The sequence below is a fragment of the Neovison vison genome, chromosome 4 (genome assembly GCF_020171115.1).
Source record: "Neovison vison isolate M4711 chromosome 4, ASM_NN_V1, whole genome shotgun sequence".
NCBI lineage: Eukaryota > Metazoa > Chordata > Mammalia > Carnivora > Mustelidae > Neogale > Neogale vison.
This window is the reverse complement of record NC_058094.1, coordinates 68634444-68658984: the sequence shown is the minus strand read 5'-3', so window position 1 is coordinate 68658984 and position 24541 is coordinate 68634444. Positions and strand designations below refer to the sequence as shown.

The 24541-nt window shown below is 37.4% G+C and overlaps 1 protein-coding gene and 1 pseudogene across 4 annotated transcripts in view; one reads left to right on the top strand and one right to left on the bottom strand.

Moving 5' to 3' along the window:
* Positions 1-24541, top strand: part of LOC122904546 (serine/threonine-protein kinase Sgk3) — a 185045-nt gene that overhangs the window by 145919 nt on the left and 14585 nt on the right. For all 4 annotated transcript variants that reach the window (XM_044245515.1, XM_044245514.1, XM_044245513.1 and 1 more), the window contains exons 7-13: positions 390-439; positions 3360-3417; positions 9305-9388; positions 9504-9635; positions 13451-13563; positions 13654-13690; positions 14288-14374. In XM_044245515.1, coding sequence (XP_044101450.1) covers positions 390-439; positions 3360-3417; positions 9305-9388; positions 9504-9635; positions 13451-13563; positions 13654-13690; positions 14288-14374 — 561 coding nt within the window. The remainder of the gene's footprint in view (positions 1-389; positions 440-3359; positions 3418-9304; positions 9389-9503; positions 9636-13450; positions 13564-13653; positions 13691-14287; positions 14375-24541) is intronic.
* LOC122904547 lies at positions 14677-15991 on the bottom strand (annotated as a pseudogene).

Genomic DNA, 24541 nt, shown 5'->3' with positions numbered 1-24541 from the left:
AATAAACAATTACTTGAAAATTTGAAAAAACAGACAGCCATTTTAACCAGCTTTTTAAACGTAGAAATGATCCTTCCTAAATTGTGGTTTCTACACCTACCTTGTCCAAGGAGCTTTCCCCAGGGTACTACATTTGACACCCATGAGCTTTATTTCTGCCTTGTGTTTTTCCTTACAACTGCTCTTGAAATTTATCGTAATTATATTGATTGTGTGTTTCCAAATAAGTTAGTGCATTTGTTAAGAATTAGGACTTCAGGCTTCTTTTACATGCAGTATATCCAATATTTATGGTAGAGTTAGTATATTTTATTTCAGAAACATTCACTGACTGATAACCTTGAAGCTCCAATAAGAGCGTTACTGCTTTTTTTCCCCCATTCCAACAGCTACACTCTACCTCACAGAACATCAACCTGGGACCATCTGGAAATCCTCAGTAAGTCTGTTTCAAACTTCCTCTAACTGAATTCTGAGAAGACCTTTTTTTGTGCCTGTGTATGTACATACCACTTTAATTAGACCAGTTTAACTAGAATCCTGAAAAATATAATAACCATAGTTATAGTGAATATAATACTATCATATGCTTGCCTGTTTTACTGCTCTAGCTTTGCATTGCTTTGATAGAGTTCTGAGGAGTTTTTAAATCTACCAATTGTAATTGGGTTCTGCTTTTTTGCTATTTTTTTCCGCTATTATTTTTCTCGTGTGTGTGTGTGTGTGTGTGTGTGTGTATGTGTATGAATGTGCGCACACGCGTGTGTGTGTAAAGCCAATAGACTGTATTTCTTTTGTGTGTGTGTGTGTTTTTTTTTTAATTTTTTATTTTTTATAAACATACAATATATTTTTATTTGTGTAAATCGCCAGGTTTACACACTTCACAGCACTCACCATAGCACATACCCTCCCCAATGTCCATAACCCCACCCCCCTTCTCCCAACCCCCCTCCCCCAGCAACCCTCAGTTTGCTTTATGAAATTAAGAGTCACTTATGGTTTGTCTCCCTCCCAATTCCATCTTGTTTCATTTATTCCTCTCCTACCCCCTTAGCCCCCCATGTTGCATCTCCACTTCCTCGTATCAGGGAGATCATATGATAGTTGTCTTTCTCCGATTGACTTATTTCGCTAAGTACAGAGGAGTGGATGGAAATAGACTGTATTTCTAAGGAGATCTTAAGTCCTGGGAGGTTACTCTGGCAGAAGCATCCATACAGGCTTAATGGGTATGACTGGTACTCAGTGTTTACTGCTGAAACCCTAGTTGTCAGCCAGCTTGTTCCAGAGGAGTCATGATGGACATTAGCATAGTAAAGGGTAGTAAACTTGCTTTAACCAGTCCTCTCATAGTCCCTTATTTGCTTAAGCACAGGGAAGGCATTTTGAGGAAGAGCAGGAATGGCAAATACAGACTTCTTCTTGAATGTGAACTCCAGCATTTCATTAGAGGTTAGACCACTGAATACAAAGGATTCCAGGGCCACATCTTGGCTCAGCTGGAGGAGTGCCCTGACTGATGAGTGGTATCTGCCATGGTTTAGGAAAAGGTATAGTGTTGCTGTACTTGGCTTATAATGATCCTTCAGGTTCACCACATTCATTCTCAAGTCGTCTGTCTTTTATCCCAGGATGTAATGTTTCCCTCACCCTTTTGATCCACTTAGTGAGTAAAGACAGACCCAAGGATTGGGTCATTCACCGCTGCAGTAAGGTAGAAAAACTGAGAATGTGGTGTCACACAATCAGGTGAACAAAGTGTCTCAAGGGGGTAGTAATTCACTCTGTTAATGTTGCTGGTAAAGCAAGTAAGTGTTGAGAATTGACCACTGGACTTGATAAGTCATTGGTGACCTTTGCAGCCATTTCAGTGGTATGGTGGATACAGACCCTGATAGGAAGGAGTTCAAGAGAGAATTAAGGGAGAGGATAGCAGGAATAGACAAAGAATTTAGATCTCTTACTTGAGGAGTTTTACTGCAAAGGAAAGCAAAGAAATGGGGGAGGTGGTAGCCAGAAGGGGAGGTTTGGTTTTAAGCTGCTTTTCTGTTGCCATACACAGAGTTGGTCAGGCAGCGCAGAAACAGAAACTGACTTTCAGTTAGGATTTGTCACCAACAATTAACACTGGGGCCTTGGGTCTTGCCTCAGTTAGCCTCTTTTGAGGAATTGCATGGTTGATGAATTTGCATGATTTTTTGCAATTACGTTTGTTTAAAAAAAACTATTTCAGTATCTCAGCATATCATTCAAGAACAAAGTAACTAGTCCAAAGAGCAGATTCTTGAAGAAGAAAAACACCTGAGCCTAGTTAAGTATTTATCTCCCTAATCTTTACCTGTTATTATTTAACCTAGACTGGGTGTTACTCTCATGTTTGAATTGACCATTTATCTCGGTAATGAATTAAAGAAAATTTAAAACCTAGGGGCACCTGGGTGGCTCAGTTGGTTAAGCATCTGCGTTTGGCTCAGGTCATGATCTCAGTGTCCTGGGATTGAGCCCCATGTCAGGCTCCCTCCCTGCTCAGAGGAGGGGTCTGCTTCTTGCTCTCTCTCTGCCTCCCCCTCCTGCTTGTGGTTTCTCTCTCAAATAAATAAAATTTTTAAGAAAAATTAAGGAAGTTTAAAATCTAAATGGAGTTTTTCTCCTCTACCTAGTCCAACTTGGGATTCAGAGTGTGTTGAAGGAAAAAGCTCTTCTGGCTGCTTTGGCTTAACTTTCTGCTGCCATGTGCTTTTGCGTACCTACAGCCAATGTTGTTTTCACCTGACAGGTCAATATAAATAAAAGGACAAAAGTAGTATTCCTTTTGGTTTCTCTACTGGATTTCCTGCATTACCATCTATGAGAATAAGCAGAGAGGTCTTTTATGTGTAATGCACAATAAGTGATATTATATGTCCAAAGAATTGCCAGATGAGGTAGTCCTTGGAATGTATTACTAATTTATATAGTTACTCAGTGTCCTTATTAACAACATGGGTGAGGTTTGTGGTTAAATAAAATTGACTTCAAAACGATATAGATATAGATATAGATATAGATATAGATAGAGAGAGATCTATCGTTTTCTCCCAAAGGGACTATTAATGAAATCTGTCTTAAGCAGAACCTAACAAGGCTTTAATAAAGTTGTAAAATGTCTTATCAGCAAGTAGATATTTACTGTTATCCATTATTGCCTATTTTATATTCAAGATGAGAAACTACACGTGTGAAACCTGGAGTCTTCATGCTAAAATGTTTTTTGCCCGGCATTTTCTTAGTAAAGAGTGAGGTGCTAAGAAATGTTTAAAAGTTAACATCTTTCCAGTTTCGAGGAGGCTAATTCTTGTCATCGTTCATTTTTTCAGTGCTAAACCAACAGACTTTGATTTCCTGAAAGTTATTGGGAAAGGCAGCTTTGGCAAGGTAAGAGTGTTTTTATTTTGCCACTCAGTAAATAAGTACTTCAGGAATGCATGCCTTATACATTCCAGGCCACAGGACTTGCTGGTATGCAGGACATGGAGTTACGATGCTTTCTCTACCTTCAAAATACTTAGGTAGTTAAGGCATTTACTCAAATTTTAACATAAAGTTCATTTGTTTGAGTGTTTAGATTGTTTATGAATAACGATGCCTTGACTATTCTGGCATATGCCCTTCTTGGTGCATAGGATGCATGTAGGTTGGACATACAGCTAGAAGTAGAACCAATGTGTCACACAGATGCTGGCATACAGTTAGCACCTCTCACGTGCCAAGCAGTGTACTGGCTCCTGGTTAGTTAGAGAGTATTGAACAAAACTGAGAGAGTTTCTATCTATGTGAGGCTTGCAACCTCATAGGGGAAAGAGGCAATTAAAAATATGCAGTCAATAAATAATGAAAAGCAGTAATGGGGACTGTGATGTAAAACATAAAATAGAATGTATGATAGAGGACAATAGGCAAGTGGGGGGAAAATTCCTACTCAGGTGGGTTGGTCAAGGTCAGCTTTAAAGAGGTTCTGTTTAGGCTGAATCTGGAAAGACAAAAATGAGCAACTGTGAAAATAACAGTTGGGGAAGGAAAGGGATGTGTGAAAACCCTGCCGTTCCTCATACAGTGAACGTCAGATGAATCATACAACTTGACAGTGTGGCCATACCAAGGAAGGAGAATCTGCTTTAAGGCCAGAAGCATTGTGGATGAAGTTGCCAGAATTGTTAGATATATTTAAGTGCTTTTTTGCATTACGCTTCAATCTGTAGTGAAAATAAATATGCATGTGTTTAATTATGGTTTGCTACGTTCTGAGCTTTGGGTATCTCTAGTTTGTTTTCTGAGTTCCCTGGATACCAGAAACTATAACCATACAATTAAATCCATGTGTGGTAATACAGCACACACATGTTGACCACCCAGTACATGCTAGACATTGTGCTAGTATAGCAACAGAAAGTTAGAAAGGGATACTGAGCTCAGAATCTCAGGATATTAGAGATAATCCATTGTTAAAAACAAAAAACAGGGGCGCCTGGGTGGCTCAGTTGGTTAAGCAACTGCCTTCCACTCAGGTCATGATCCTAGAGTCCCAGGATTGAGTCCCACATCAGGCTCCCAGCTCAGTGAAGAGTCTGTTCGTCCCTCTGACATTCTCCCCTCTTGTGCTCTTGCTCTTTCTCTCTCTCTCTCAAATAAATAAATAAAATATTTTTAAAACAAAAAACAAAAAACATTGTCTTTTGGAAACTTCATGTTTAGATCTAGAGTCTACCAGGAATTGGTTCCTGGATGTAGCATGAAGTTGTAAGGTCGCAGTTCATTTTTTCCCTATTGATGTCCACCTGACCCATACAATTTACTGAAACAGCAGTTCTTTCCCCACTGATCTGCAGGGTAAACTTCTTCATTTATCTAGTGTCCATATATGCATGGATCTTCTTCTAGATTTTATATGTTTATGTTTCAAGATATTATATATTATTCCATCAGTCTGCTAGACTGTGTTGCTTGATATCCAACAAAACATGTCCTCCCTCCTTGTTCTTCAAGAGTTTTAGCCCTGGGGCGCCTGGGTGGCTCAGTGGATTAAAGCCTCTGTCTTCAGCTCAGGTTGTAGTCCGAGAGTCCTGGGATCGAGCCCCGTATCAGGCTCTCTGCTTGGCAGGGAGCCTTCTTCCTTCTCTCTCTCTGCCTGCCTCTCTGCCTACTCGTGATCTTTGTTTGTCAAATAAATAAATAAAATCTTAAAAAAAAAAAAAAAGTTTTAGCCCTTTGCATATCTTTTTAAGTTTTAATCTGTAGGTCAATTTGGGAAAAATTATTACTTTTACATTATTGAGTTTTCTAATCCATGACCATGGTATATCCCTTTCTTTTCTTTTTTTTTTAAAGATTTTAATTTTTTGTGAGAGAGGAAGCAAGCAAGCACGTGTGGGGGGAAGGGGTAGAGGCAGAGGGAGTAGCAGGCTCCCTGCCAAGTAGGGAGCCCAACACGGGACTCAATCCCAGGACCCTGGGATGATGACCTGAGCCAAAGGCAGAGACACCCAACCACTGAACCACTCAGGCACCCTGGTATATCCCTTTCTTAACTTAATTCATCTTTAACTTTTCTCAGTAATGTTTTATAGTGTTTTATATAGAGTTTTACACATCTTTGATTAGATTTATTCCTGTGTGAAATACCTATGCTATTGAAAACTGCTGTTAATTATTGAAGCTAAAGGTATGCCACTATCTGTGTGACACATTGGTTCTACTTCTAGCTGTATGTCCAATAGACATGCATGCACACATGTGCTAAGAAAGGCATTTGCCAGAATATTCATGGCATTGTTATTCATAAACTGTCCAAATGTCTGTCCATTAAAAAGTGTATTAAACTGTGTAATGCAGTTTTTCGCAGAACTAGAACAAATAATTCTAAAATGTATATGGAACCACAAAAGACCTTAAACAGCCAAAGCAATCTTGAAAAAGAAAAAACTGGAGATATCACAATCCAGATGTCAAGATACACTACAAAGCCGCAGTCATCAAAACAGTATGGTAGTGGCACAAATATAGACACATAGAACAGTGGGACAGAATAGAGAGCCCAGAAATAAACCCACAATTATAGTCAATTAGTCTTCAACAAAAGAGGCAAGAATATGCAATTGGACAAAGTCTTTTCAACAAACAGTGTTGGGAAAATTGGATAGCTACATGCAAAAGAATGAAACTGGACTATGTTCTTAAACCATACACAAAAATAAACTCTATTTGATTAAGGCCTAAATGTGAGAATGGAAACCATAAAAATCCTAGAAGAGCACACAGGCAGTAATTTCTCTGACATAGGCTGAAAGAACATTTTTCTAGGTATGTCTCTTGAGGCAGGGGAAACAAAACCAAAAATAAACTCTTGAAACTACATCAAAATAAGTCTCTGCACAACAAAGGAAATAATCAACGAAACAAAGAGACAGCCTACTGAATGGGAGAAGATATTTGCAAATGACATGGTTGATACAGGGTTAGTATCCAAGATAGGTAAAGAACTGAAATAACTCAACACCAGAAAACCCAAGTAATCCAGTTAGAAAGGGGGCAGAAGAAATGAACAAACTTCTCAAAAGAGGACATACAGATGGCCAACAGAGACATGAAAAGATGCTCAACAAATCAAAACCACAGGAGATATCACCTTATACCTGTCAGAATGGCTAAAATCACACTTTTTTTTTTTTTTTAAAGATTATTTATTTATTTGACAGACAGAGAGCACAAGTAGGCAGAGAGGCAGACAGAGAGAGAGGGGGAAAGCAGGCTCCCTGCCGAGCAGAGAGCCCGATGCGGGGCTTGATCCCAGGACCCTGAGACCATGACCTGAGCCGAAGGCAGAGGCTTTAACCCACTGAGCCACCCAGGCGCCCCTAAAATCACACTTTTTGATGTAGAGAAGGAAGGATGTAGAGAAGGAAGATCCCTTGTGCACAGTTAGTAGGAATGCAAACTGGCACAGCCACTGTGGGAAACAGTATGGAGTTTCCTCAGAAAATTAAAAACAGAACTACCATATGACCCAATAAGTCTAATATTAGATATTTATCCAAAGAAAATGAAAACACTAATTCAAAAAGATATATGCACTCCTATGGTTATAACAGCATTATTTTACAATAACCAGGACATGGAAACAAACCAAGTGTCCTGGACTTATGAGTGTATAAAGAAGATACAGTATATGTATATACATATCCATACACACACACACAATGGAATATTACTGAGCTTTAAAAAATGAAATCTTGCCATTTACAACAAAATGGTTGGATCTAGAGAGTATAAAGTCAAATACTATATATCATTCATATGCAAATTTAAGAAACAAAACATGAGAAAGTGAGAAAAGAAGACAAACCAAGAAATGAACTCAACTATAGAGAAAAACTGATGGTTACCAGAGGGGAAGTGGGTGGGGGGATGGGTGAAGTAGATGAAGGGGATGAAGAGTACACTTATCAAAAAAAAAGTACACTTACCATAATGAACACTGAGTGATGTATAGAATTGTTGAGTTACTATACTGGAATCAAATTTTTTAAATTGTGTGATGTGTTATTCTGCACAACAGTAAAAATACAAAAATTGTGCTGCAGGCCACAACATAAATACATATTACATTATTTAGAATGAAAGTAATCAGATATAACTTTATATGATTTCTAATTACATAAAATTCAGAAAAAGACAAAACCTGAAATTGAGATAGTTGAGGAAGACAGGGATAAGTAGTTTCTGAAATAGGGCAGAAGGGGTGCTTCAGGCTACTGATAATGTTTTATTTTTTAAAATTTAACATTTTTAATTTAAATTCCACTTGGCTAACAGCCAGTGTAATACCAGCTCCAGATGCACAATTTAGTGATTCAACACTTACATTTAACACCTGGGGTTTTATGTTGTAGTTAGGAAGACAACACATATACTAGAATATAAGGCCCAGTAGTGTCACTAGTCACTATGACAGGTTATCTTAAAAATCCATTCATTCATTCATTTATTTTAAATATTTTATTTATTTATTTGTCAGAGAAAGAGTACAAGCAGGGAGAGTAGCAAGCAGAGGGAGTAGCTGACTTCTGGCTGAGCAGGGAGCCCGGTGCGGAACTCAACCCCAGGACCCTGGGATCATGACCTGAGCCAAAGACAGACGCTTAACTGACTCAGCCATCCGGGCGACTTTGAAATGGGTCACTTAATAGTTAACACAACTTGTTGGGCATCTTGAATCCCTTAAAGTTATTTGCAAAACCCTAAGTATTTTTTTTCTTGGGCAAGCGTTTCTAAATTTCCTTAGATCCTTGAAAGTGCGTACAGCCCAGCCCATTGTAGAAACTCAGCTACACATGGTGCTTCTTTCTCTGAATGCTTCTGAATTAAAAACTTTATAAGGGGGCGCCTGGGTGGCTCAGCGGGTTAAAGCCTCTGCCTTCAGCTCAGGTCACGATCCCAGGGTCTTGGGATCGAGTCCCACGTTGGGCTCTCTGCTCAGCAGGGAGCCTGCTTCCCTTCCTCTCTCTCTGCCTGCCTCTCTGCCTACTTGTGATCTCTGTCTGTCAAATAAATAAAATCTTTAAAAAAAAAAAAACCACTTATAAGAGAAACCTAAATGTTAAAACAAAAATGCATTTTGATCACGTAGAAACCATTTCCTTCTCTGTTTTTTAACCTATCCATGAAGTTGATAGCCTCAGTATTTTCTAAGGACACTCTTTAGGAATCAAGGCTGGCTGTGTGCTCACATAACACTGAACACACTTGAGAATCTCAAGCAGTATAGATTCTGGGACTTAAATTTAGTAAAAGTCTCAAACATCAGCACATTAAGTGACAAAGAAATGGTACCTGGCTATTCAAGTGATTAACATCCCTTTTTTGTTTATTGTTTTATTAAAATATCTAAGAAGAGGGGTTCCTGGGTGGCTCAGTGGGTTAAAGCCGCTGCCTTCGGCTCAGGTCATGATCCCAGGGTCCTGGGATCAAGCCCCACATCGGGCTCTCTGCTCAGCGAGGAGCCTGCTTCTTCCTCTCTCTCTGCCTGCCTCTCTGCCTACTTGTGATCTCTGCCTGTCAAATAAATAAAATCTTTAAAAAAAAAAAGAAAACTAAGAAGAAGTAGAATAAAAATTCAGTAGTTTTTGGTTTTCAAAACTAAAACATTATCTGTATTTCATTTAGACTTTCTTTGTACATAATTTAAATATGGATTTGTTGACAAGTGACTTATTTCTATCAAAATACTGAAATGTCTAATTATTTGCACAATCTTTAACTACAACAGGTTCTTCTTGCAAAAAGGAAACTGGATGGAAAATTTTATGCTGTCAAAGTGTTACAGAAAAAAATAGTTCTCAACAGAAAAGAGGTAAAATAAAATAGTGTTGTTTTTCCTAAATCCATTTTCTCAATTAACAGAATTGTTTCCTGGTATATAATACAAGTTGATCCTTTACTTTTTTTTTTTTTTTTTTTTTAAACAGCAAAAACATATCATGGCTGAACGTAATGTGCTTTTGAAAAATGTGAAACATCCATTTTTGGTTGGATTACATTATTCTTTCCAAACAACTGAAAAGCTTTATTTTGTTCTGGATTTTGTTAACGGAGGGGAGGTGAGTTTTATGATTAGTTTTCTAATCTTGATAGTGTTTAGAAAAACTAGAATAAAGTCATAGTTTTCCTTTGCTTCACAGTTTTTGGAAGGCTAGGCCAGCATTAACAGCTATTGGATTCAAGATGCTGGCTAATAAGCACAAAGCAAGATACAGAGAACAGTAAACAAAGCTCTTAAACAGCTTATGGTGTGTAGGTGGGAAGAGTCATAAAAGAACCTTGATGTGAAGCTGCAGACTTCATGGGTGATACAGCAAGCATAATACACTGAAACGTTAGAATAAAACATGATTTGTATTTAGATAATTACTGTCTCCACAGTTGCATATAAAGATTACTCTAGCCTGTCATTGTCTAAAACATGCAAACTATAATCAGACAAGAAGATCCTCTAATAAAGAGTTCTGTGATGAAGTCAGTGTGGAAAATGTTTCATGTTCTATCCCATTGGCAATTAACAATATGTTTCTTGGTGATTCACAGTATGTTTCAGCATGTTAAAGACTTTGAGTTCTGCCTTAAAAAAGCGAAGATTTCTTTGAAAGTATTTTCTTAGCATACAGTCCCTTTTTGTTTGAACCAAATCTGTTAATAATATTCCCCAAAACTCTGAATTAGAAGGATATTGAAATACATTTTGGAAAACGCTACTGTCATGATAATAATTACAGAAGTAACTAACATGCATCAAGTATACTGAATGTGCCCAGGACTCTGGCTCTCTATTATTTTATCTTCATAACAATCCTGTTATATAAAATAAAGAAACTGAGGCACAGAGAAGCTAGGTAACTTGCTCAAGTCATGTGGTTAGTAAGTATTAGAACCAGGAATTGAACTCAGGCAGTGTGTGATTCCAGGATTTAGAGAGTGGACTACCCCCTGTTATTCTGTTTCTCAGTCCTCATACCTTTCTAATTTGATATCTGAGCTCCAAGTGTCTTTAAAAATTATTTTCCCAGATTGTGTCCTAGACTTGACAAAAGGATCTTTCATCCCCTGGTCCTAGATCAGAGAGAGAGGAAAATAATTATTTCAAACTTAATATAGTGTACTTAACTGTAGAATAAAGGAATTAGAAGGGAGACTGCAAACCTGAAAGGTGATCAGACACACCTGGGTCATTTGTGGGGGAAGATAGTTAAAAGAATCATTATTCAACCCTCTGCATTTGTATGACAAAAATGCCTCCTTGCTGAGGAGGCAAAACTTTGAAGGTTGAAGATTTGAAGTTTGTCATTTTATTCTGTGCGTACAGGAGTGCTAACATATAATGAGAATTTATTGAGGGCCTGGAACTTTGTAATTACTTTACCTGCATTATTTCAATTAATCACTATAACTCTTTGAGATAAATACTCTTCTAAGGCTCAGAGAAGTTAAGTAACTTCCTCAATGTCACCATGTTTTCTAGTAAATGTCACGTCCTGGATTTAACCTGGACCTGAGTACTAGTCCGTGACTTTGAAATGTCCTGCAATTAGATTAGATTAGATTAGATCCTGTTGCAAGCTTCCTGCTTTGTCTGTGGCTTTTTGTCTTGTTTGGGGACCTTGCGTCTGATCCCGTTTTACACAGTGATTGCTCATAAACTGAGTGGCAAAGGTGGGAAAATGTAGGCTTGTGCTCTAAAAGATAAACTTGGCTAAGACAATGGGAAATAAAAAGAATGGAATAGAATGTTGGGGTTGGTGGAGGAGAAGCTGAATGGGACAGTAGTAGAAGGGCAATAAATATGAGAAAGTACAGAGAGAGATAGGAGGGATATAATTTCATTATCGGTTTCCTGTTATTCTCACTAGTACTGTCCCCCTGACTTTTTTTTTTTTTTTAACGATTTTATTTATTTATTTATTTGAGAGGGAGAAACAGACTGTGCTGGGCAAGGAGCCCCGTGCGGGACTTGATCCCTCCTGGGATCCTGTCCGGAGCTGAAGGTAGTTGCTTAACCAGTTGAGCCACCCAGGTGTCTCTCTCTCTTTTTTTTTAATTTAAATTCAATTAGGCAACACGTAGAACATCATTGGTTTTCAGATGTAGAGTTCAGTAATTCATCAGTTGATAGTCCCTCTGATTACTTAACAGTTTAACCTTGACATGTGTACTTACTTTTATATGATACTAGCATATAGACAAGACTTCCCAAACCTCAGCTTCCTCATTAGTTTTTTGCCTGAAACTAGTTGGGTAGGTTAAATAATACAAGCACATAAAGTCCTTGGCAGGGTGCCTTTGATTTAGTTAGCTATCGTTGGTGTATGGTCAGATTTTCATTTTGGGTAGTTTTCATTAATATTATATTGGATAGATGTGCTCAGATAAATAGAATATTACAGTACTATTAGTTACATCTAATAGAGGAAGTATAGTAGGGCTAAACAGGAAGGAGTATTTCAGAAATAATTAAAAGATAAAAACAGAAACATTTATTCAATAGATAGAGAGGCTAAGGGTAAAGGAACAGTCTAGATGAATCCCAAGCCAGCCTCCACATTCCTGCTCTGTCAGGATCTGTTATAACTGATCTTCACCATAACCTTTCAGAAGAGTTTAAGAAAAATTGGGGTATAGTTTTTGTAAGAGAAGTTAAATGAATTGCATACAGAAAGAGAAGAACTATAATTTGAATCCAAGTCTGATCAGCTTTAAAACCTGACTCTTCTCACTGTACCTTGTTGCCTCCCATGGCTCAGAGGGCTGGGTAGAAAGTGATGTCATTAAGGATAGAATACAGCAGCAGTAGCAGTAAATCTGCAAAGAAGACAAGGGACTCTGTTCCAGACAAGTTGAATGTGTTGGCGTGTGAAATATTCCAGAAAAAGCAGTAGACATCAAGTCTTTGCAGGAGAGGCTCCAAGCAGAGGTGTAGGTGGGGTATGTCCACATGAAAGACGTCAACACAGAGGTGGTTAAAATCACTGGATGGATCAGGTTACCTGGGCAGGGTATCCAGAGAAAAAATAACAGTGGGGAAACTGAGTCCAGACACATTGCTGTCCCTGAGGTGTAAGGGGCTGGAAAGCAGCAGAGATGGAATTCTCCAGGGAAGAAGGAGCGAGATCATTGTTTTAGAAGCCAGGGAACTTTGAGTAAGGACCTAGGGCAAACTTTGCCCAGGCAGGTGACCTAATGAGAAAAGGACAGATTTGGTAAGAAATAAATATGATTTCAGAAGTACAGGAAATGAACAGGAGAGGCTGCTGCTTAGCGCCAGCCATTTGCTACCACACTGGAATTTAGGCTTAATGTTGCTTTGCTTCCTCCCTCCCACCCCCAGAAGAAACCAACCTGAATTTTTACTAAAAGTTTCTCCATTTTTAAATGTTAACAGTTAATTTAGATTTTTTTCTAAAAACAGTATTTGGCTCAAACACGTTGTATCTGTGGGTTATATTTGGTCTGCCGCCACTTGTTTCCAGTCTCTCTGAATAGTGTTTGATTTTTTTCTTTCTTTTTTTTCTTTTTTTTCTTCCAAATGAAACCACAATCAGAAAAGGTCTAGTGAGAGATCTTATTTCACTCCATGGCAATGTCCACATCATCAGTCTTGACTGATAATCTTTTCCAGAGTGGTAAGGACTTTGCTACAATGAGGACTGAGGAATAAATGAGAGATGAGCAAGTTCAGGTTAGCAAGGGTAAGGAAAAATGTGTGGTTGAAGAGAGAACAGGGGGACACATACAGAGTGAGAGTTCTGTGCTTTTTATCTCATGTTCAGAAGAACCCCAATCCTGTTTTTTGTATTTATAGGATATATTTGTTTCACTTTATGTGTGAATGATCCTAATACCCATTTCTTTTTCCATTTTACAGCTGTTTTTCCACTTACAAAGAGAACGGTCCTTTCCCGAACACAGAGCTAGGTTTTATGCTGCTGAAATTGCCAGTGCATTGGGTTACTTGCACTCCATCAAAATAGTGTACAGGTACGTTTTAATGTATTTCTTACAAAAACATCTTTTTTTATTACTTTATTTCAGTTAATACTCAGTTTTGCTTTTCTTTCCTTTTAATAGAGACTTGAAACCAGAAAATATTCTTTTGGATTCAGTAGTAAGTATTATCTTTTTAAAAAATCTGCCAATTCTCAATTTTATTATCGTTATAGTTGGTGGAAGAAAGGCAGTCTCAAAGGGCACCTCATTCCATTTATGTAACAGTCTCCAAATGACAGAACTATAGAGATGGAAAACAGATAAATGGTTGCACGGTGACAGGGACAGTGGGAATAGGGGAGTACAAAGATGAAGGGGTAGCATGAGTGTGTTCCTTAGTTCCTTTGGGGTTATGGATAGTTTTCTATCTTGACAGTGGCAATAGTGACATAGATCTGTACATCTCTGCTGCATAGAACCACACTTACATATACACATGCACAAATGCGTATGTGTAAAAACAATAGTGAAAACTGAATAAAATGGGCAGTCTGGTTAACAGTAGTCTACCAATGTCAGTTTCCCAACTTTCATGTTTTACTACAGTTATATAAGATATCAGCATTGGGAGAAGCTGAGTGAGGAGTACACAAAACTCTATGTACTATTTTTGCAGTTTCCTGTGGGTCTGCGATTATTTCAAAGTGAAATGGTTTTAAAAATTGTCAGTTTATGCCTATGCATTGTTTTATCTCACTGCCCCTCTTTTTGTCAGGGACATGTTGTCTTAACAGATTTTGGGCTTTGTAAAGAAGGAATTGCTATATCTGACACGACGACAACATTTTGTGGGACACCAGAGGTAAGAAATAGGTTTCATTTGTTGTTTATATAATCCTGTGTAAAATATAAAAATGAATCACAAATTGCATATACAATATTTGAGATCAGAAAAGTAGAATAAAACTCTTATTTCAGAAAGCTTTTAGCCACTTGTATATATCTGATAATCATCCCTTCAGAATGTTTAAAGTTTATTGATTGTATTTTTTTTGCTTTTATATTTGAGTTTATCCTTCATTTAACTTTTAAAACACTACTATAGTTGAATATTAAAACAAAAACAATAGCAAGTAGTGAGCTATGATTAAAGTCCTTCACTCGTTCACTACTGTATGTAAAATGCCAGCAGTGTTATTCACTGGCCCCATTAAGAGATCTGACACTGAACACACCCGTGGGATGATGTTCATCATCCTCATATGCTTCCCCATTGTAATGGTGCCATCTTTCCTGATTTGGATCAAAGTCCACCAGTTCTACCTGGTCCGTTTCATCAGTCTCTTCTACTTCCTTCCTCTTAGGTAGGAGTTTTTCCAGGAAAGAGAGTTTATCAGGAGAGAGAAAGCCATTCTCAGGAAAGTTTACCTTAAGTTCGATGATGAGGTGACCCTTCTCATGTGGTCTACGATAAATTGGCATGCCTTCATTTAGCACACACTTGATATCTCTGTGCTTGGCAATTTGACCTGGGTGAGAAGTGATGACAGTGGTTCGGTTGTGAAGAGTAGATACTGGCTTTTGAAAACCGCACAGTGCCTCAACCAGCTGTATATCCATACACATGAAAATGTCTTCTCCTTGCTGAGTAAAAACAGCATGGTCCTTCTGTTCTAAAACAATGATAGTATCTCCTGGTTCCTGTCCTGGTTCTTGATCTCCTTCACCATGGAATGGTTTCTTCTGGCCATCTTCATGCCTTTGTCAATATGAACTTCTAGAATCTTATCTCAAACTATCTTCCTTCCATTGCAGCTTTTACATCCATCTTTAGGACTGATCCGTTCCCCATGGCCCTGGCACTCCATGCACACAGATTGAATTTGCTAAACCACTCCAGGTCCTATCTGATGAATTCTTATTTGCATTCCATTACCTCGGCAATTGGGACAACATTCGACTGCTCCTTTCTTACCACCTCAGCCTTCACATTTATCGCAAATCACATTCTTTTGCAGAGCTGGTTTTCTTGTTGCATCATTATATAAATCTTCTAAGGTTACTGAGAGCTGATACACAACATTTTTACTTCTCCTTTCTCTCTACATTCTTCCTCTTCCTCCAAAAAGCATATCAAAGATGTCTATGGGGAAGCCAAAACTACCACCAACTCCACCTTCTTTAATTGCCTGTTCCCCTCCTTTGTCATATAAATCCCTTTTCTTTATATCAGAGAGTACTTAGTAAACTTGAGAAATCTGTTTAAACTTCTCTCCTTCATTTGGATTCTTACCAGGGTGGTACTTCAAGGCCAGTTTCCTGTAGGCCTTTTTCAGTCCTTCTTGGGTGGCATTGGGTTTGACCCCCAAAACATCATAGTAAGTGGTTTCATTCACCATTTTCTACAGCCTGTGAGAGGCCTGAGGCTGGTGTGGGGGAACAGGAAGGAGTGCGTTGCTCGGCGCAGCTCGGGCAGCTGCCGCTCCTCCTCCTCTCACTGAGCATTTTGGAAAGTTCCCTGATTGTATTTTTAATTGTGATTATAAGCCACTGCAGATAACCCAACAAGGATATAAATTAGGCTTATTTGTTTTTATCTTTTTTTTAAGATTTTATTTAAAGTCAAGTTAGTTAACATAGTGTATTATTAGTTTCAAGGGTAGAATTTAATGATTCATCAGTTGCATTGAACACCCAATGCTCATTATATCAAGTGCCCTTAATGCCCATCACCCAGTTACCCCATCCCCCCATATGGTTATTTGTTTTTAATGTTAAAAGTTTACCTTAGACTCTTTAAAGCATTTGATTAGATTTCTGATCCTTTTTTAAAAAAAATCACCAATCAGCATGAAGAATGTATTAAAATTGTAATGTTTACACCACAATAAATATATTAATACCATTGAAATATACACTTTAAAATGAGTAAATTGCATGGTATGTATCTAAGTAAAGCTGTTTTTTTTTAAGTAAGTTAAAAGCAAATATGGCAAGATACTGACATTGCCTATAATTAGTGGCCGCTATATTGGTTCTGTTTTCTCTTTTTCTGGGTGATGAAAATATTTTATAATAAAATAGCCATGTATTTAGCAGAGGAAAGTAAAGCAGTGGATGTAGAGGAAAGAAAATCGTTAAGTCAGGGTGCTTAGGTGGCTCAGTCGGTTAAGCATCTGCCTTCAGCTCAGATCTGATCCCAGGGTCCTGGGATAGAGCCCTGCATCGGGCTGCCTGTTCAGCAGGGAGCCTGCTTCCCCCTCTCCCTCTGCAACTGCCCTGCTTGTGCTCTCTTACTCACTCTCCCTGTCAAATAAATAAATAAAATCTTGAAGAAAACAAAAAAAGAAAACCACAAGTCAGAATTAATCAGAACATCTCATTGTCTAATCATGTTAGCTAGCAGAAAAATGTATCCTTCCATTTGAGACAAATAATCATTACAAGTTATGTTAAAGTCTTGGTATTCTACACACACACACACACACACACACACACACACACTTAGTTTATTTTAAACTATCTTAATTCTAATGTATTTATAGTGATCTTAGAAGCCAGGTAATATTTCATCTTTTTTTTAGAGTAATTGCAAATCTCATGATGAAATGTGTGATAAATGGTTCACATGAGACTTTTAATCAAGATCAGAAAACTTAAGAAAAATTAAAAGTAAAAATGCTTTGAAATTTTTTTCCCTTCCTTTCTCTAATCTACCATAGCTCTTAGATATATTTGTAACCATTCTAGTTTGGTTTGTGTATGAAGAAACATTTTTTTGTCAATATATACTGAGTTTTTAAAATATGGATGCATTTTTTTGTAAACTATATCTCCTTTAAGTTGATTTTTTAAAAAATTTTTATTTAAATTCAATTAAGTAACCTATAATGTATTATTAGTTTCAGAGGTAGAGGTCAGTGATTCATCAGCCTTATATAATACCCAGTGCTCATTACATCGTGTGCCCTCCTTAATGTCCATCATCCAGTACCCTATTTCCCTTGGCCCCCTCCTCTCCAGCAACCCTGTTTATTTCCTAATATTAAGAGTCTTCTGCAGTTTATCTCCCTCTCTGATTTCTTCTTGTTTTATTTTTTCCTCTCTTCACCTCTGATACTGTTTTGTTTGTTAAATTCCACATATGAGTGAGGTCATATGATAATTGTCTTTCTCTGAGTGACTTATTTCACTTACCATAATACCCTCTAGTTCTATCCACATCATTGCAAATGTCAAAATTTCATTTTTTGATGGCTTAGTAGTATTCCATTGTGTGTGTACACACACACACACACACACACACACACATATCTTCTTTATCCATTCATCTGTCAGTGGACATCTGGGCTCTTCCATAGTTTGGCTATTACGGACATTGTTAATATAAACATTGGGGTACAGGTGCCCTTACAGATCCCTACATTTGTATCCCTACGGTAAATTCCTAGTAGTACAATTGCTAGGTCTTAGAGTGGCTCTATTTTCAACTTCTTGAGGACCTCCATGCTGTTTTCCAGAGCGGCTGCACCAGCTTGCATTCCCATCAGCAGTGTATGAGGGTTTTCCTTTCTCTGAATCCTCACCAAAATCAGTCATTTCCTGAGTGGTTCATTATAGCCATGCTGACTAGTGTGAGGTGGTATCTCATTGCGATTTTGATCTATATTTCCCTGATGCCAAGTGATATGGAACATTACTTTCATGTGTCTGTTGATTATTTGTGTGTCTTCTTTGAAGAAATGTCTGTTAATGTCTTCTGCCCATTTCTTGATTAGATTATTTGTTCTTTGAGCATTGAGTTTGATTAAGTTCCTTATAAATTTCGGATACTAGCCCTTTATCTTTTATCTCATTTAAAACATCTTCTTCCATTCTGTCAATTGTCTTTTGGTTTTGTCCTTTGCTGTGCAAAAGCTTTTTATCTTGATGAAGTCCCAATAGTTCATTTTTGCCTTTGTTTCCCTTGCCTTTGGAGACATGTCTACCAAGAAGTTGCTGCCTGTGTTCTCCCCTAGGATTTTGATGGATTCCTATCTCACATTTGGGTCTTTCTTCCATTTTGAGTCTACTTTTGTGTATGGTGTCAAGAAGTGGTTCACTTTAATTCTTCTGAATATACATACAGAAGAAAGCTGTCCCAGTTTTCCCAGCACCATTTCTTTTTTTTTTTTCAATTTATTTATTCTTTTTTTTTTCAATTTATTTATTTTCATAAAAACAGTATTCATTATTTTTTCACCACACTCAGTGCTCCATGCAATCTGTGCCCTCTATAATGCCCACCACCTGGTACCCCAACCTCCCACACCCCCGCCACTTCAAACCCCTCAGATTGTTTTTCAGAGTCCATAGTCTCTCATGGTTCCCCTCCTCTTCCAATTTACCTCAACTCCCTTCTCCCTTCTCCATGCTATTTGTTATGCTCCACAAATAAGTGAAACCATATGATAATTGACTCTCTCTGCTTGACTTATTTCACTCAGCAAAATCTCTTCCAGTCCCGTCCATGTTGCTACAAAAGTTGGATATTCATCCTTTCTGATGGAGGCATAATACTCCATAGTGTATATGGACCACATCTTCCTTATCCATTCATCCGTTGAAGGGCATCTTGGTTCTTTCCATAGTTTGGCGACTGTGGCCATTGCTGCTATAACCATTGGGGTACAGATGGCCCTTCTTTTCATGACATCTGTATCTTTGGGGTAAATACCCAGGAGTGCAATTGCAGGGTCATAGGGAAGCTCTATTTTTTAATTTCTTGTGGAATCTCCACACTGTTCTCCAAAGAGGCTGCACCAACTTGCATTCCCACCAACAGCGTAAGAGGGTTCCCCTTTCTCCACATCCTCTCCAACACATGTTCTTTCCTGTTTTGTTAATTTTGGCCATTCTAACTGGTGTAAGGTGATATCTCAGTGTGGTTTTAAATTTGAATCTCCCTGAGGGCTAATGATGATGAACATTTTTTCATGTGTCTGATAGCCATTTGTATGTCTTGATTGGAGAAGTGTCTGTTCATATATTCTGCCCATTTTTTGATGTCTTTGCCTGTTTCGTGTGTGTTGAGTTTGAGGAATTCATTATAGATCCTGGATATCAACCTTTTGTGTGTACTGTCATTTGCAAATATCTTCTCCCATTCCGTGGGTTGCCTCTTTGTTTTTTTGACTGTTTCCTTCCCAGCACCATTTCTTGAAGAGACTGTCTTTTTTCCATTGGACATTCTTTCCTGCCTTGTCAAAGATTGTTTGACCATAGAGTCAAGGTTCCATTTGTGGGCTCTCTATTCTGTTCCATTGATCTATGTATCTGTTTTTATGCCAGTACCATATCATCTAGATGTATTAGAGCTTGAAGTTTTATTTCAGCTTTGGCCACCTTTTGCAACATTCCTTTGGCTATTCAGGGTCTTTTCTGGTTCCCTACCAATTTTAGGATTCTTTGTTCCAGCTCTGTGAAAAAAGTTGATGGTATTTTGATAGGGATTACGTTAAATGTATATATTGCTCTAGGTATCATAGACATTTTAATGATATTTGTTCTACATGAGCATAGAACATTTTTCCATTTCTTTGTGTCTGCCTCAATTTCTTTCATGAGTATTCTATAATTTACTGAGAACAGATCCTTTGCCTGTTTGGTTAGGTTTATTCCTAGGTATCTTACAGTTTTGGGTACCATTGTAAATTGGATCTACTCCTTAATTTCTCTTTCTTCTGTCTCACTGTTAGTATATAAACATGTAACTGATTTCTGTGCATTGATTTTTTTATCCTGCCACTTTGATGAATTTCCATATGAGTTCTAGCAATTTGGGGGTAGAATTTTTTGGGATTTCCACATAGAGTATCATGTCATTTATGAAGAGTGAATTTGACTTCTTTGCCAATTTGGGTGCCCTTTATCTCTTTTTGTCTGATTGCTGAGGCTAGGACTTCTAGTACTGTGTTGAACAACAGTGGTGAGAGTGGACATCTCTGCCATGTTCCTGACCTTAGGGGGAAAGCTCTCAGTTTTTCTCCACTGAGAATGATATTCACTGTGAGCTTTTGATATGTGGCTTTTGTGATATTGATATTAAAACTCTGAGGAGTTTTAATCAAGAAACAATGCTATACTTCGTTAAATTCTTTTTCTGCATCTGTTGAGAGGATCATCTGGTTCTTGTCCTTTTTTAATTAATGTGTAATATATCACATTGATTTGCAGAGGTTGAACAACCCTTGCAGCCCAGGAATAAATCTCACTTGGTCATGGTGAATAATCCTTTTAATGTACTTCTGGATCCTATTGGCTAGGATTTTGGTGAGAATTTTGGCATCTGTGTTCATCAGGGATACTGGTCTGTAATTCTCCTTTTTGGGAGGGTCTTCGTCTGCTTTTGGGATCGAGGTAATATTGGACTCATAAAAAGAATTTGGACATTTTCCTTCCATTTCTATTTTTTGAAATGGCTTCAGAAAAATAGGTATTAGGTCTTCTTTAAATGTTTGGTAGAATTTCCCTGGGAAGCCATCCAGCTCTGGACTCTTGTTTGCTGGAAGATTATTGATTACTGCTTCAGTTTCTTTTCTGGTTATCTATCTGTTCAGATTTCCTATTTCTTCCTAGTTCAGTTTTGGTAGATTATACATCTCTAGGGATGCATCCATTTCTTTCAGATTGCCTCATTGTTGGCATATAGTTGCTCTAATATGTTCTTATATTGGTGGTGGTTATAATTTCTCCCTTTTATTCATGATTTTACTTGGGTCCTTTCTCTCTTCTTTTTGATAAGTCTGGCCAGGGATTTATCAGTTTATTAATTCTTTCAAAAAACCAGCTCCTAGTTTCCTTGATCCGTTCTACTGTTCTTTTGGTTTCTATTTCATTGATTTCTGCTCTAATCTTTATTAATTTTCTTCTCCTGCTGGATTTAGGATTTATTTGGTGTTCTTTCTCTAGCTCCTTTAGGTGTAAGGTTAGGTTGTGTATTTGAGATCTTTCCTGTTTTCTTGAGAAAGGCTTATATTGCTATCTCCTTCCCTTTTAGGACCACTTTTGCTGCGTCCCAAAGATTTTGAACGGTTGTATTTTCATTTTCATTTGTTCCTATGAATTCTTTAAATTCTTTAATTTCCTGGTTGACTCATTTCTTCTTTCATAGGATGCTCTTTAGCCTACTTGTATTTCAGTTCTTTCCAACTTTCCTCTTGAGACTGAGTTCCAGTTTCAAAGCATTGTGGTCTGAAAATATGCAGGGAATGATCCCAGTCTTTTGGTACTGTTGGGACTTGTTTTGTGACCCAGTATGTGATCTGCTGTGGAGACTGTTCCATGAGCACTTGAGAAGAATGTTTATTCTGTTGCTTTAGGATAGTATGCTCTGAATATATCTGTGAAGTCCATCTGGTCCAATGTGTCATTCAGAGCCCTTGTTCCTTGTTGATCTTCTGATTAGAGGATCTGTCCACTGCAGTGAGTGGAGTGTTAAAGTCCCCTACTATTATCAGTGTGTTTCTTTAATTTTGTTACTAATTGGTTTATATAAATGGCTGGTCCCATGTTAGGGGCATAATTGTTCACAATTGTTTGATCTTGTTGGATAGACCCTTTAATTTTGATACTGTGTCCTTCCTCATCTATATTACAGTCTTTGGTTTAAAGTCTAATTTGTCTGATATTAGGATTGCCACCCAGCTTTCTTTTGATGTCCATTAGCATGATAAATGGTTTTCTACCTCCTCACTTTAAATCTGGAGGTGTCTTGGAGTCTAAAAAGAGTCTTTAACAGACAGCATATCAATGGATCTTGCTTTTTTATCCAATCTGATACCCTATGTCTTTTGATTGGGGCATTTAGGCCATTTAAATACAGAGTAACTATTGAAATATAAGAATTTAGTGCCATTGTACTACCTATAAATTGACTATTTCTGTGTATATTGTCTCTGTACCTTTCTGATCTCTGTTACCTTTGGGCTTTCTCTTCACTGAAAGTATCCCTTTTAATATTTCTTGGAGGGCTGGTTTGGTGATCACAAATTCTTTTTGTTCCTGTTTGTCTTGGAAGCTTTTTATCTCTCCTCCTATTTTGAATGACATCCTTGCTGGATAAAGTATTCCTGGCTGCATATTTTTCTCATTTAGTACCCTGAATAGATCATGCCAGTTCTTTCTGGCCTGCCAGGTTTCTCTTGATAGGTCTGCCTCCAATCTAATGTTTTTACCCTTGAAGGTCTGTCTGAGATTTGCAAGTTTTACTGTTATATGTCAAGGTGTTTACCTGTTTTTATTTATTTTGATGGTGCTTTGTCTGTGTCTCCTGGACTTGAATGCCTGTTTCCTTTCCTAGATTAGGGCATTCTCCACTATAATTTGCTCCAGTATACCTTCTGCCCATCTCCCCTTCCTCTCCTGGGATCCCAATTCTAATACTCTTTTGGTTTATGGTATCACTTATGACTCGAATTCTCCCTTGATACCCAGTTGTTTATCTCTCTTTTTCAGAGCTGCTTTATTCACCAACATTTTGTCTTCTATATCACTAATTCTCTCTTCTGCCTCATTTATCCTAGCAGTTAGAGCCTCCATTTTTTATTACATCTCATTAATAGCCTTTTTTATCTTGACTTTATTAGATTTTAGTTCTTTTATTTCTCCAGAAAGGGATTCTCTAGTATTTTCCATGCTTTTTTCCAGTACAGCTAGTATCTTTATAATCATTATTCTGAACTTTAATTCCAAAATCTTACTTATATCCACACTGATTAGGTTTCTGGCCATCAGTACCGCCTCTTGTTCTCTTTGTAGAGGTGAGTTTTTCTGTCTTGTCATTCTGTCCAGAGAAGAATAGATGAACAAGAAAACAAAGTACTAAAGTGGCAACCACAACCCCAAACAAATCAGAAGAATGCTGAAACCGGGGTGAAAAAAATTAAAATTTAAAAGAAGAGAGAAAATAGTCAACCAGGTGAACAGAACAGACCAATCCACTGGATCCTGTGTGTATTTTAGTCTGTTTATTAGAAAACTGATACCAAAATTGTGAAGAAAGAAAAACACATATGTACAAAAATAAATTTAAATATATTGAGAAGATAGAATGGTACGTAAAAATGAAAATTAAAAGACAAAAAAAAAATAGAATATAAACAGGTGAATGGAACAGAGCAGTACACTATATCCTGAGAGTATTTTGGTTTGTTTGTTAGAAGAATCTACATCCCAAAATTGGAAAGAAAGAAAAAGTTATATTACACACACACAAAAATTAAATTCATTGAAAAGCTAGAATATAACTGTGAAGACAAAAATTTAAAAAGACTGTAACAAACAGAAGAAAAAAGAATATAAACAAATGAAGGGAATAGAGCAATATACTAGACTCTGGGTATATTTTGGTCTATTAGAAGAAACTGAATCACAAAATTGTAAAGAAAGAAAAAAATATGTATATACACACAAAAATAAAATTAAATATAAAATACAAAATGAAATACAAAAAAGATAGAATATAAGTGCAAAAACGAAAGTTAAAAAAGATTTTTAAGAAGTTGATAAAAAAAAAGAATTGATGGAAAGAGGAAAAAATTAAAATTGAGAGCGTAAAGAATCACGGGGGGAAAAACATGAATTCTATATACCATTTTCCCATAGCCCTGGAGTTTTGCAGTTCTGTGTGATTGATAAATGTGCTCTTAGCCAGATGTTCTTGGTAATCTTCTGGGGAGCCTATTGCAGTGGTTCTCAGGTGTCTTTGCCTGTGCAGAATTAACCCGTGGTTTATCTTCCCATATATTGCTTTGAATTCAATTCTCAGTCCTTCCTACTTTGCAGAAAGTGGTCACTTTTCTATTTATAGAATTGCAGCTATTCTTTTTCTTAGATCTCCAATTGAGTTGGCCAGTGTTCAGAATGATTTGATACCTAGCTGAATTCCTGGGGCCAGATGAAACTAAGGTGTACTATTCCTCTGTCGTCTTGGACTATCTCAAATGTATATTGATTGTACAGTTATAAAAATGTTTTAAGTCCTCTAGTT